This window comes from Myotis brandtii, unplaced genomic scaffold (assembly GCF_000412655.1).
Source record: "Myotis brandtii unplaced genomic scaffold, ASM41265v1 scaffold1612, whole genome shotgun sequence".
In the NCBI taxonomy this organism is placed as follows: Eukaryota; Metazoa; Chordata; class Mammalia; order Chiroptera; family Vespertilionidae; genus Myotis; species Myotis brandtii.
This window is the reverse complement of record NW_005355890.1, coordinates 1,448,538-1,461,944: the sequence shown is the minus strand read 5'-3', so window position 1 is coordinate 1,461,944 and position 13,407 is coordinate 1,448,538. Positions and strand designations below refer to the sequence as shown.

The 13,407-nt window shown below is 57.9% G+C and overlaps 1 protein-coding gene across 3 annotated transcripts in view; it reads right to left on the bottom strand.

The window, feature by feature from the left end:
- Positions 1 to 13,407, bottom strand: part of FAM178B (family with sequence similarity 178, member B) — a 91,404-nt gene that overhangs the window by 12,095 nt on the left and 65,902 nt on the right. For all 3 annotated transcript variants that reach the window (XM_005862244.2, XM_014536419.1, XM_014536420.1), the window contains one exon: positions 6,659 to 6,784. In XM_005862244.2, coding sequence (XP_005862306.1) covers positions 6,659 to 6,784 — 126 coding nt within the window. The remainder of the gene's footprint in view (positions 1 to 6,658; positions 6,785 to 13,407) is intronic.

The window sequence follows — 13,407 nt, the reverse complement described above, 5'->3', positions numbered from 1 at the left end:
CCTTCTATCCACTGAGCCACACCAGCCAGGGTGAGACATTTATTTTTTTAAAAGACACTGCTCCTCCACCTCCTGGCTCAGGCCCGGGCGGGTGGGCTGGGCACAGCGGGTGGGAAGGGTCCCTTGGGCCCTTGCTATGCCCAGCAGAAGGGGCTTGTTCCCTCTGAAGAGGGATCCACTGGGGATGCAGTTGAGACAGACTCAACAGTGACGCCGTTTAGGTGAGTGAAGCCACAGGGTGAGCGAATAGCCTGTGGGACCACGGAATCCAGGACAGGGGACAGGCCGGCACTGCCAGAAGGAGCAAGAGCAGGAGCAAAGCCTCAGGCCTGAGAAGGGGGTTCTGGGAAGGACAGCACTGCCTGGAATCAAGTGGTGTGATGTGACCCCGGAGGGAAGCGCATGGATGAAGGGCCAGCTGAGGAGCAGGGATGGCAGGGCTTGGGTTGACGGACGGGCACTGAGGGTTGTATTTTCCTGAGCAGCAACGGGAGGAAGATGATCACAGAGTGGCCCAGGAGGACTTGCAGGATAAAGAGGCTGGGAAGGTGTTAGGTCAGAACAGAGAAGTCACAAGCACGGGGCAAGGACTGTGCCGGGGCCCCTGGGCCTGGGGTGGGTGGGCAGAGAGCAGGCTTGAATGCCAGCTGCCTTGAGAAGCCCGCCTGCTGCCCGCCGAGCTCTGCCCCTTCAAGCTCTGCTCACACACCTGACAGAGCGGGTCTGGGCCCAAGCCGTGTGGCTTTGGATGCTCAGGAGGCCACTCTGTAGAGGCTCGGCGGCCAATGAGGTGCGCGTGAAGTGCGCAGGTGCCCTTTAGGGTCAGCTTTCCAAAGGCCAGCTCTGACGTTGACTTCCAAAGATGTCTGAGGCTCCTCACTGCGGAGGAAGTAAGAACGCACCAACGACCAGCCAGGGAAGGGACTCCCGACTCCCCAACATCTGCTTCCTGTTCCTTGTGCCCAGTCAGTTCCCTTCCCTGCTAACCATGGCTCTCCCTAAGGCAGGGGGAGGGGCAGCAAGACAGGGAGTCCCGTGCAAGGAGAAGGCAGAGGGTATAGGAAGAGGGAGAGGCTCCAGTGCACCCGTCCTTCTGGGTGACAGGCACCAGGCCTGTGCTCAGCAGCCCCAGGGAACACGGTCCCATGCTGCTGGGAGCGGCAGTAGAGTGCTGGCAGGCACACAGCCGCCAGGGGCCTGCCCCCTCCCTGCCCTTCCCAGAACCGCCCAAGCCGACCCCAGTCACTTCAGGTGTTCTTGGCAGCAGGCCAGACACAGGGACAGGCCTGCAGCCATCACAGCAGCAGAAGCAAAAGCAGTAAAACTTGTTCGTCGGCTCTATTACCACAAAGATATATGCACCACAAAGATATACAGGAGAGGTGCACAACACACACAGACGCAGGCGCACAGACGCGGGCACATCCAGGCCAACGCCCTCTGCGGTGGGCATGCGGGGATCCCAGGGGTAAGAGCACTCAAAGGACGTGTGGCCCGAAGCGTGGTCCAGCTTGGAGCACACCCGCCTCCAACAATCAATTCTACACCAGCACTTCTCCCATGTAGGCACGCCCAGCACAGGGCTGACCGCAGGCCGTAGGCATGGCGAGGAAGCTGGCAGGAGCCACCTGTGGCCGGCCAGGCTCATCCGGCATGTGGTCTCTTGCAGCTAGTCCACCAGGGACAGGGCCCATCACGTGTGCAGAACCTCAGTGTCTGTCCTACAAGGACATCATCTGGCTGTGAGGAGGATGAGGCCAGAGGCTGACGAGGAGACAGGACGGGCTCCTGGCGCCTTGGTGCAGCCCCCCCCGGACTTCCCCTTTGTGGACCTTCCTTTTCTTTCACAGTGAGAGACAGTCTACTTCCTCAAAGCTCCCAAATGTAACCAAACTGGGGAGAACTCCCTGCACCATAGAGATCCTGCAGGGAAGGGCGGGAGACGGGGCACAGCAGACTCGGAGGTTCAGCAAGGCCGGTATCAACAACCTCAGTAAAAGGGAGGCCGAGACCCTGAGATCGACCAGGATACAACCAGACAAAAGCTGCCCAAACACGCTGCGGACAAGAAAGGAGCCACGTGCTAAACCTGCTGGCTCAGGGGAGGCCAACGTAGCGGCCTTACACACTCACGGGACCTAAAGTCATCACGTAGATGGTTTGATCATCAAAATTCCTAACTGAAAGCAGGTCACGTCCGAGGCCCGCAGCTTGCGTGACAAAGTCAGTCTTTACCTAAGTGAGCCTGCCTACTATCTTTTTGCATCAATAAGATAACATGCCTTTGAAATGCCAGAGTAATCTTCTTTCAGAGCCCTCACAACCCAGAGTGAACTGTCATTGTTATCTTAACCCCCGCATACCATCTCCGTGCGGTAAATGTTCACCGTCCTGTACCCACAATGTAAAAGAAGTACCTGTCAGTGGCTGAGCGTCGACCTAGGAACCAGGAGGTCATGGTTCGATTCCTGATCAGGGCACATGCCGGGTTGTGGGCTTGATCCCCACTAGGGGAAGTGCAGGAGGCAGCCAATCAATGAGTCTCTCTCATCATTGCTGTTTCTACCTCTCTCTCCCTCTCCCTTTCTCTCCAAAATCAATAAAAATATCTAAAAAAAGAAGTGTGTGTCTGTTTTCCTTTATCCAATGTCAGAGATCCCCCCTCCCCCCACGTTGCTCTCTCCTGCCTCCCTAATCTACCAATGGGTTTCATGTAACCCCTTTACATCTCCTCCTTCGACTCTAATGTATAAAAGAAGCTGCAAAACTGCCATTTCAGGAGCATTTTTCAACCAAATTCATTAAAAATTGCCCTAACCGGTTTGGCTCAGTGGATAGAGCGTCGGCCTGGGGACTGAAGGGTCCCAGGTTTGATTCCGGTCAAGGGCATGTACCTTGGTTGTGGGCACATCCCCAGTAGGGGGTGTGCAGGAGACAGTTGATCGACGTTTCTCTCTTATCGATGTTTCTGGCTCTCTATCCCTCTCCCTTCCTCTCTGTAAAAAAATCAAAATATATATTTTTAAAAATTATCTACAGGTTTGGACATTGCTTACATCGACAATGGTTTACATGAGTCAACAATAGAACAAAAAAGCTCTGGATCCCTGGCTCTGGTTGGAAGGCTGAGCGGGTAGCTTCCTGGAGACAGTGGCCGCGTGAGTGCAGTTACCTGCGTCTGTCTGCCAGGGGCTGGAGCAGCCTCCCACGGAGCCCAGGGGCCTGTCTCTCACAGAACTGGTGTCCTTGGATCAGAGGGGGAACCTGGAGGCCAACTCTTGGAGTCCACTCCTGCATGAAGACATCCTCTCCCCCTCTCAGACCCCAAAACTTACTCTGACCTGTCTGTCCTCCTCTGGCAGAGCCCCTCTCAAACCAGGTAAGCACAGGGCCTACACCAGCCACGCAGGGGCAGGGAAACGTCCCTCTTCTGGCTGGTGGAAGGATTTGAAAGACATACAGAAGGTAAGAGGAGAAAACCAAATCTTTTTAAAATTGGTTTTAGAGAGAGAAAGGGGTAGGGAGAGAGAGAGAGAGAAACATCGATTAGCTACCTCCTACATGCACCCGACCGGGGATCAAGCCAGCAGCCTGGGCATGTGCTCTGACGGGGAACTGAACCAGCAACCTTTCACCAACCGAGCCACACCAGCCAGGGCGAAAATCAAACCTTAATATTTGTGCAAGGGAATTCACATAAACATAAAAATTACACACACTACAAATGACATATATCCCTTAGTAAGGCAAACTGAGGTGTATATGTCCTTTTGGACTAAGGAGGGGGAGGTAGGCAATTCACAGGTGGTTAACGATCAAACGTTCGGTAAATACATTCTTGCCTGCCCCCCACAACAGTCGGTGCAGGGGGGGACCTCGGAATCGGATGTTCTTGGACCCCGCCTAGCTGCCACACTTCACTCCTAAGTGAGAAGGTTCCCTGTTCTGAAGCAGGTTTTTCTCTCTGAATCTCTAGCAGGAAAGGGGGAGCTAACAAACTCTTCCTGAGTTTTTGGGCTTTAATTGTTTTCTGTTCAAAATAGTCTGACCCACACACCACAAGGGGCTGGGCAACCGTTTCTGTTGCTCAGGGGATGACGCCCAGCCAGCTGAGCCACAGCAGCCAGGGCTGGGCAACCATTTCTTTATCCAAAAGCACTTGAAAATGCTGCAAGTATTCTAATCGCCCGTCAGGAAGCAGGGCTCCTCCACTCCACAAGCTGTGTGTGAGCTGCCAGGACACAGCAGCGCTCCACCCTCCCACCGAGGGCTGTTAGCAGCAGGCTGTCTCCTTGGTGGCACTCGGTGGTTAGCGTTCCTAGGCAGGAACCTCACTGGCTTAGAATTACCCACCATGTTCTCCGATTGGCTCTCTCACAAGCAGGTGACCCTTGTGAAGCCCAGTGTCTGACAGGCTACAGGCCCCTGCAGCTCTAAGACACCAGGACTTTAGAGGCAAGGGGGCCACATGCAGAGACTGGTCAGAGGTCAAGAGGGCGTGCAGAGCGAGCAGGTCTCAGGCCCTCCAGAATGAGGGGTGGGGGAGGGGGAGTTCAGAGAGGAAGAGGAATTGAAGTTGCTTCATTCATTCACTCATCTGGCGCCAAGCATACCACATGATGCTGGGAGACACAGGCCGTGCCCAGCTAAGGACAAGTAAAGGGACAACTGCAAAGCCACCAGATCAGGGAGGACAGAAAAGTCATGCCCTGGGCAGCAGAGAGCGCCTCTCCCAGTGAGGGGGGGGGGGGGGGGGGGCGGGCAGGCTGGGAGCCTCACCGGGAGAGGAGGCTGTGCCAAGGCCCCAGGCAGAGAGAGGAGGTGGGAAAGCGGGCGTGGAGCCTGGCGGAGTGTCTATCTGAAGGCTGGGGAGGGCTGTGACCACGCAGTCTCTCCAGGGCAGGAAATCACCCAGACAGGAGCGAGCAGGTCTGAGGGAGGGGGCCCAAGGGCTGGGAAAGGGCCCGTCGCCTTTCAACCTCACTCTGGCCTTGGTTTCCCCGCGCACCTCAAGGAGAAAGAAGGCCAGGCCTTTGAGCTCTGGGATAAAAGCACAGCCGGCCCAGACCACCACTCCTGTAAAACAGGGCGGGTGACGCCTCCACTCTTTTCGGCTGGTGAGTAGACTGTTCATCTTTGAAGATGAAACGTGCTGGGGCCTAACGAGGAGTCAGCCGGCCTGGGAGTGGGGCTGGGCTGCTGGAGCCGTCAGCGGCCCCACCGGCCCCACCATGGCCTCCAGGTCAGAGCAGAGCCCGCCCAGGGGTCGGGACACTTCACATTTCTGTCTCCGCTTGCCTCCCGCCAGCCTGGCCTGCTTTCTCCCCTCCCCTGCCCTGGGCCACCTCCCTCTCAGGCAGGACCAAGGCCAGGGGGCTCATGCCTCCCTCTGCAAAGGCATCAAGAGCCCCCTGTGCCCCTCTGCTGCCCTGGCCAGCACACGCTGCACTTCTGCCCCGGGGTCGGGCCACTCCATGTTTCCAGGCCAAACTGGTCATGTCCTATATGGCCACTGGCCAGGGGGACGCTCCACAACTCCTGCATATGTGGGAGAACCGTCCTCAAAATAAAGGGTACCCCGCCCACTGGGTGAGGTCACGGGAGTGGCCCCAAGGCGCCTGAAGGTCGCACTCTCCACGTGGTGGACAGACAGCCCCTCCCTTACCTCTCCCCACTCCCCTCCTCCGCCCTGTTTCTTCCTTCTCCAGCCCAGGCCTGAGGCCTCTCACCACTGCCCTGCTCAGACAGACCGCCCCGGGCTGACCCCACAACACTCCACTCGCCTCCGAGCCAGCGCCCAGGTGTCAGGAAGTAGCTGGCACCGGAGAAGGGACACGTGGGCGCTCCCACACTCCGCGAAGCCGCGCCTGGCAGGGCACCAACGTCAGGTGGAGCTGGAAGACAACCTTCCTCCACTCCCCAGAGGAGAGCGTGCGGGCTCCCGCTCTTCCTAATGGTCGGTTTGTGTTCACTAAGTAATTAATTCGTTTATCTGATTCGCAGGATAATGCCCAAAGGTTAGACTTCTGACTGCCAGCCCCCAGGAGCCGTTGGGATCACCCTTCCTAAACTAGGAGGGCGCCTGTCTGCACTCCGCACCCTGAGGCCCCTGGCGGGCTCGCTGAGATCACGGCTCCCAGGACCCAGGTCTGGGATGCAGTCTGAAGCCCCAAACCACCCTGCTGGCGCTCACCCCGGGGCCACGGCCTCACTTCTCCGAACCCACACCTGCCGCTCCCGCCAGAGTGTGGCTTCAGCGAACCAGGGCAGCATCTGGAGGGGCAACGGGACAACTCGGGCTCAACGACAACCACGCCGAGTGGGGACAGGCAGGTTAACCGGGCGCTGCCCTCGGAGAACAGGGGGCCAGATTGTCTGGACACCCCCTGGCTTCTCCTTCGTGTCCCTTCCCACTCCTCCCTTAGCAGCAGGCTGCCTGCGTCCTCTCTGACTGGCGCTGTGGGACTAACGGCCCATGGCCTCCACCAGGCCGGGCGCCCGGCAGCAGAAGCCGAGCGGCCTGCGCCTGTGCCCGAGCCCAGCGTGGGGCCTGGCAGGGCCCAGACTGAGTCTCCACTCACCAGGGAGGCAGCTGCAGGTCTCCTTCCCCTCAGGGCCCCCGCTGGTTGGCCGTGGGGGCGGACAGCGTGGTGCTCACCTTGTAGTCTCGCTTAGCACTGGCTGTGGGCTGCTGCTCCTGGCGGGGTGGCGAGGCCTCGGAGTCCAGGTGCTGCCCGAGGGCTGCCGGCCTCATGAGGCGCAGGAGCCGGCTGAGCGCTACCAGCTGTGGGGGAGAGAGGCCGTCGTCACGTCCGGCGGCTCCTGCCCTGGCTGCCTCGCTGGCATTGGTGGCTGAGAGTGTGGGTTCTGGAGCCAGACTGCCAACTTCCAGAACCTGGGTCCACCTCTCGCTCTCGCTCTGTGCAGTGGAGATGCGTACACACCTTCCCGAGAAGGAGGGCACACAGTCACCCAGGCCTGGCACAGGGCGAGCCCCTCGGAGGAGTGACCAGGGAAGAAGAGCTCCGGGGGCTGGAGGCTGCCCACTCGCCTGCAGTCAGCAGACACTCATGGGTTAGAACAGTGGTTCTCAACCTTCTGGCCCTTTAAATACAGTTCCTCATGTTGTGACCCAACCATAAAATTATTTTCGTTGCTACTTCATAACTGTTCAACCTTCTGGCCCTTTAAATACAGTTCCTCATGTTGTGACCCAACCATAAAATTATTTTCGTTGCTACTTCATAACTGTAATGTTGCTACTGTTATGAATCGTAATGTAAATATCTGATATGCAGGATGGTCTTAGGCGACCCCTGTCAAAGGGTCGTTCGACCCCAAAGGGGTCGCGACCCACAGGTTGAGAACCACTGGTTTAGAAGCATGGCCAGCAGAGAGGGTCTCCTCTGCCTCCAGGGAGGCCCCCTGGCTGAGCTACTCTGGCCCACTAGCCCGCGTCCCTCTCTTTCCATTTAACGTGTCCCTGTGGGGCCTGAGCAAGGGCTTGGGGAAGGGGAGAAGCTGCATGCCCCCCCCGCTGGGAACAATGGTCCACGCCATCACCATGCTGCCTGCTGTTCCATCCTCTCCTCCCCATTTTCCTCCCAGAGAATTTTAAAGCAAATCTAAACACTGTATTATTTTACCCACAAAGAGCTTCTAACAGAAAAGGATAAGGATCCCTCCCAATATAATCATAATACCATTTTCTTGCCCAATAAAATCACCAAGAATGAATTCCTTTTATGATCTAACACCTGTGCTCAGTTTTCTACGAGTCCCAAATATGTTCTCCTGTAGTTGTTTTGTTGGAATGGGGATTCCCCACAAGGTCCACAACTTGCATTGGGTTGAAACGTCACTTAATCTGCTAGCTCCCCCCGCCCCAACTGACCACCCTCTCTGAACAAATGGGCCAGTGTTCCCCACCCTCTGGACCGTGGTCCACATGAGTCCAGGTGTCTGTGGCAAGCGATCCTTCCCGCCAGCCCCTGCACCTGGTGCGGGCAGCCTCAGCTGGGCCCCAGCCAGGACCGCCCAGCTGCCCCGGAGCTAACGGTGGCAGGGCAGGCGGGCAGGCAGGCTCCGACCGTCCCTCTGAGGCCACGTGCTGCCTGGAGAGGTGGTGGTGCAGAACCAGGGAGCAGCGTGGGGGTGGGGGAGGTTCACGGAGGCACCATCTCTTCAGATGTAGCAGGTGCAGGGCGGCCGAAAGGGGAAGGGCTTGAGTCCTGAGCCCGACACTTGCTTGAGCCCAGCCTGCCCAGCACACCTGGCTTCCTCCCTCTGACACCCTCAGCCACCTGCTCAGCACCCCAGCAGCTGTGGGCTTAGCCCAAAAGAGCAGCTGGGGTGAGGGCGAGGAGTCAGGCCCGAGGAAGCCAGAGCTCTGGGCTTAGTGTCAGATCCATCAGGAGGGCAGAGAGGAGGCAGGGAGAGAGGGAGGGAGGGAAGGTGCTGGGTGAAGAGAGACACCACACCCCGTGTGCCTCTTGCTCAGTCCCTGCAAGTCTGGGGAGAGGTCCCAAAACAGCGCTGCCTGCTCAGGGCTCAAGCTGTGCGAGCACAGGGGCGCACAGGGGCCCTCTGCAGCCCTCCCCCAGTGGACCCTCCCAGCCAGTGAGCCTCGGGCAGGTCAGAGGAACACATGCAGAGCTCCCCAGTTTCCCCTCACTCCACCCCGCCACCCCACTCAGCACAGTGAGCCTCCACCTTCTGGTTGCTTATCCCCTTGTGGTTCCAGCTCAGCCAGCCCATCTCTCTCCAGGATAAGGACTCGTTTGGCCTGCATGGGTCCCAGCTGGGCCAGCGTATCTCCCCACCTGGCCCCCGTTTCTGGGAGTCGGCTCCATAAACACTCAGCCCTGGAGGGCAGACACCTCTAGGCCAGAAGCAAATGATCCCAGGAAGGCAGCGCTCCATTGGCCTCAACAGGCTGAGGGCAGAGGAGGCAGGCAAGTTCCAGTGCGGGCACTGCCACAAAGCCCGTCGCTCCTGGCTAAGCCAGACCGCTGCTCCTCTTGCCCAGAGAAGGCCAGGATCTCACCTGTGTGCGATGCCCTGGTGGCCCCTGCTGCTTCTGGGAGCCTGTGCCGAGTGGTCCTTCTGACCAGACACTGCACAACTGCCCTCCCCTCCTTCCAGCCCAGCTCCAGGCCCACCTGGCTGGCGAGGCCTGCCCAGCTCCCTGCAACCTGCATCCTCCCGCCCTCACCACTCTATTCGCCGATCCTGACTCTGCCCTACCTTATTTCCATGGAATTTATTACCTGCCAACATGCTGTGCAATTTACTTTTTATTATTATCTGTTCCCCCTCCCTTACTAGAATGTAAGCCCCATGAAGGCACTCTGTCCCAGAGTCTAGCACAGTGCCTGGCACGTGGTACGTGTTGAACCCATATCATTAAGTAAACTAACAAGTGAATAGCTGGGCAGTGCCTCTGCTAGTTCCCCTCGTAGATGCAAAGCTCATCCCCCTTGATATCAGCAGTTTGAAGCCCATGTTTTTCAAACTCCAAACTGGAAGACATGACTTGACCAAAGAGGCTTGCTGTGTGGCAAGAGGTGGCCTGCGACAAGACACTAACTCCGACTTCCCTCCACAGCCTGTTCCACCCGGGCTTGCCTGTCTCGGTCAAGTGCCTCTCCACCTGCCGGATGTACAGCCTTGGAGCCCTGCTTGCCTCCTTCTCTCACATCCCAGGTCCCATTGGCTGTCCTTGGGGAATATACCTAGAATCTGACCACTTCTCACAACCTAGGGCACCACCGCCCCAGGCCGAACTGCCAGCTCTTACCATGGTTACTGCCATCACCTCCCTTCGCCCCACCCCCAATAGTCAATGTCAAGATTGGAAACATTTTATAAACCAACTAGAGGCCTGTTGCATGAAGAGATTCGTGCAATAGGCCTTCCTTTCCCCTGGCTGCTGGCACCGGTTTGCCTCTGGCACCCGGGGCCCAGGCCTTCGCTCTGGCCGAGTTCCGGCCACAGCCGGCCCCGGAAACGTCAGGCTTCACTGCTCCACCGGCCCCGGGGCCATCAGGCTTCGCTCCACCACTTGGAGCCTACATATGCAAATTAACCACCATCTTTGTTGGCGGTTAATTTGCATGTCGTGCTGATTGGCCAATGGGAGGCATAGCGAAGATACGGTCAATTACCATGTTTGTCTATTATTAGATAGGATTATGCTTTTCCTCTTCCTTCCAATGGATCTCCACTTGGGCCTGGAGGTGCCCGGGGCTTGAGTCCCCACTTACCTCTCTGATTCCACTCCTGCTCCACCCTCAGCCCTCTGCTCCAGCCACACTGGCCTCTGGTTTTCCTCCAACCTAAGAGGCCTTTGCCTGCCCGAGTGCCTTTGCACTTGCTGTTCCTTCTTCCCCCAAAACCTGTTTGATTCCCTCAGGTCTGTGCTCAAATGTCCCTGTTCATCCTTATAAAACAGCATCCTCCCGACACTCCTCCTCTTTCTCGGCTCCATCTTTCTCCGCAGCACGAACACAACCTGGCACGCCAGGGCTCGGTACTTCTTCCCTGGTCCCCATGTCCGTCTTGCCCTGAACCATGAGTTTCCCGAGAGAGGGACTGAGTTTGCTCAGGGCTGTATCTGCAGTGACCTGAGAGTGTCTGGAGCATACTGATGCCTGAGGCCGAAACCCCGCTGCTTCTGGGATAGTCCAGGGAGTCACAGGAACCCCAGGAGGCAGCCGGACCCTGAGGTTCTCCTGGAAAATGCACGCTTTGGAGTTGTTGCGTGCTGACCATCTACAGAAGTCCTGATCCTCACATTCAGTTATCCAGCACCTGCTCCTGCTCCCAGGGCCGCAGCCTGCAGCCTGAGATGGGGAGCCAAGCAGTGCAGGCAACAGACACTTCTGCCAGCAGCGCCTGAGGACCTCTGCCCAGCACTCATCCCAGACCCTCTCCCCCACACCAGTGCTCAGCCCTTGTACCCCATTCCTAGGGAATCAGTTGATAGGTTCATCAAGCACTTGTGCATTAAGAAGGACAAGGAAGGGATGGCCTGGTCCTCTGACCTGCCACTCAGGACTAAAGCTCAAGGGACCAGCAGGCACCTGCCACCGGAAGTGGCAGGTGCAGTCCAGGCTGTCACCACAGTGCGAGCCAAGGAGGGGCTGGGAAGCGCAGGTGGCTCATGCGGGTCAAGGGCAAGACTCTGGAGCCAGGGCCTTGCTGCTGAGTGACCCTGAGAAGTGCCCTAACTGCACCTGCCTTGTTTCCCCATCTGTGCAAGATGGGTGATAAACAGTCCTTACACCTGGGGCTACTGTGAGGAAGAGTAAGCTTGAGATGGCCCCTGGGACACAATCCAGTTGGGAGGTGATGGGTGAAAAGGAAGACGTGTCGGTGCACAGAGCCGTGTGTGGAGGCGCTGAGCTGGCCCGCGAGGCGGCTGAGAGGAATAGGCCGCCCTGGCAGGCTGTGCAGAGGAGAAGTTGGGAGGGGGGCGTGTGGGCTGAGCATGGGCAGCTGTGGGCTGCAATGGCCCTTTGAAGGTGTGTTTCATGAGGATCCGTCTGACAAGCCAGACTGGAAAGGGGAGTGCCTGCAGCCGACACCAGGGAGGAGGCCGTGGCAGCGGGGCTGGCGCAGAGATGGGGAAACACACGGAGGCCGTGGGCAGGCCCGAGCCGGTCCTGCCTCCCCCAGCCACCAGGCGTCTGGCACGGCCTTGCACAGCTGTACTGCCCGCTGCAGACTCCTCTTGCAGCACAAGCACGAACCAGCCTCCAGGGTTGGCTCAGGACACCGCTAGGAGCCTGTTCACTGCCTCTGCCCGCTGCTCACACCCTCTCCTGAGGGCGGCTCCCCTGCAGAGCCCCCAGGCCTCCCACCACACTCCCCTCACGCACAGGCTCTTGTCAATAAAATCCAAGCAAAACAGCACTGGCTGATGTGGATCAGTGGTTACAGTGTCGGCTGGACTGAAGGGCTGTGGGTTCAATTCTGGTAAAGGGCACGTACCTCGGTTGCAGGCATGATCCTCAGCCCTGGTCAGGGCATGTGCGGGAGGCAACCAAACTACATGTTTCTCTCACATCAATATTTCTCTTTTTCTCTCTCTCCCTCTCCCTTCTCTCCCTCCCACTCTCTCTAAATACCAACGGGAAAATATCCATTAACAACAACAGAAAGCAAAACAAAATCCCAAACCTTGAACTGATGCTGACACTGGAGTCACCTCTGACTTCCCAGTCACTGCCAAATGCTACGGGCGGCTACCCCTACCAGCCCCCACTGTCCGCAGCCAGTCCTGCCCTCCTTGACCTTGGCGCTGGCCTGGCTGCACTCTGCTGACACTGCTCTGTTCTCCGTGGGGCTCGGCAACCTCTCTGGAGCCCTCTGGGATCACTCAACCTTGCCCCCACCGTCCCTGCTGCATCTCTACCTGCCCTGCCCCTACCACCTGGCATTCCCCACAACACTATCTGGCCCTCTGTTCTTCACAGAGATGTCCTGTCATCAGCTGTCACTTCTGTGAAGTGACCCCTGTTCAGGCGACTCCCTCACCCAACCTCCCAAGGTCTCTGTCTGGAGAATGTTCCCCTGCACACGTACCAGCAACTCACTGCCACAAGTGTACACCCGCAGTGTGCACCCGCAGTATACACCCGCAGTATACACCCAGTGTGCACCCGCAGTATACACCCACAGTGTGCACATGCAGTATACACCCGCAGTATGCACCCGCAGTATACACCCGCAGTATACACCCAGTGTGCACCCGCAGTATACACCCACAGTGTGCACATGCAGTATACACCCGCAGTATGCACCCGCAGTATACACCCAGTATACACTCACAGTATACACCCGCAGTATACACTTGCAATGTGCACCGCAGTGTATATCGAGCTCCTTTGTGGCCAGCACTGTGCTAGGTGCCAAAGGGCAGCAGGAAGCAGGAGCCATTTGGTCTCTGCACTCAAGGAGCTGCTGGTGTGTGTGTGTGTGTGTGTGTGTGTGTGTACAGACCATGAACAAACAAGAAAATATCAGGAGGTGAACCCCAGGAGTAATTGAAAGACAGGGTGACGGTGCCTGGGTACTTGGGTTGGGTGGTCAGGAAGACCTCTTCAGCCGGAATCGGAATGACAAGAAGCTCCAGCTGCACTGAGTCCTAGGGGAGGAGCTTCTAAGGCAAAGGGGACAGCTAAGGCAAAAGCCAGCGGGGCCTGCTCTGACAAGCCAACCCTGGTCACCTTGCTGAGCTCTGTCCCTGCCTCGGCAGACTCAGCACACCGTCTGCCCGCCCCGAATGTGCTGGAACATTCTCTCAGCACTCTGGGTAAGGGGTTGCACCTCCAGTGGCCAGGCCTGTCCTGCCTGTCTCCGGGGCTGAGCTGGAGGGTTGGGCTGTACCCAGCACTTCTGGGT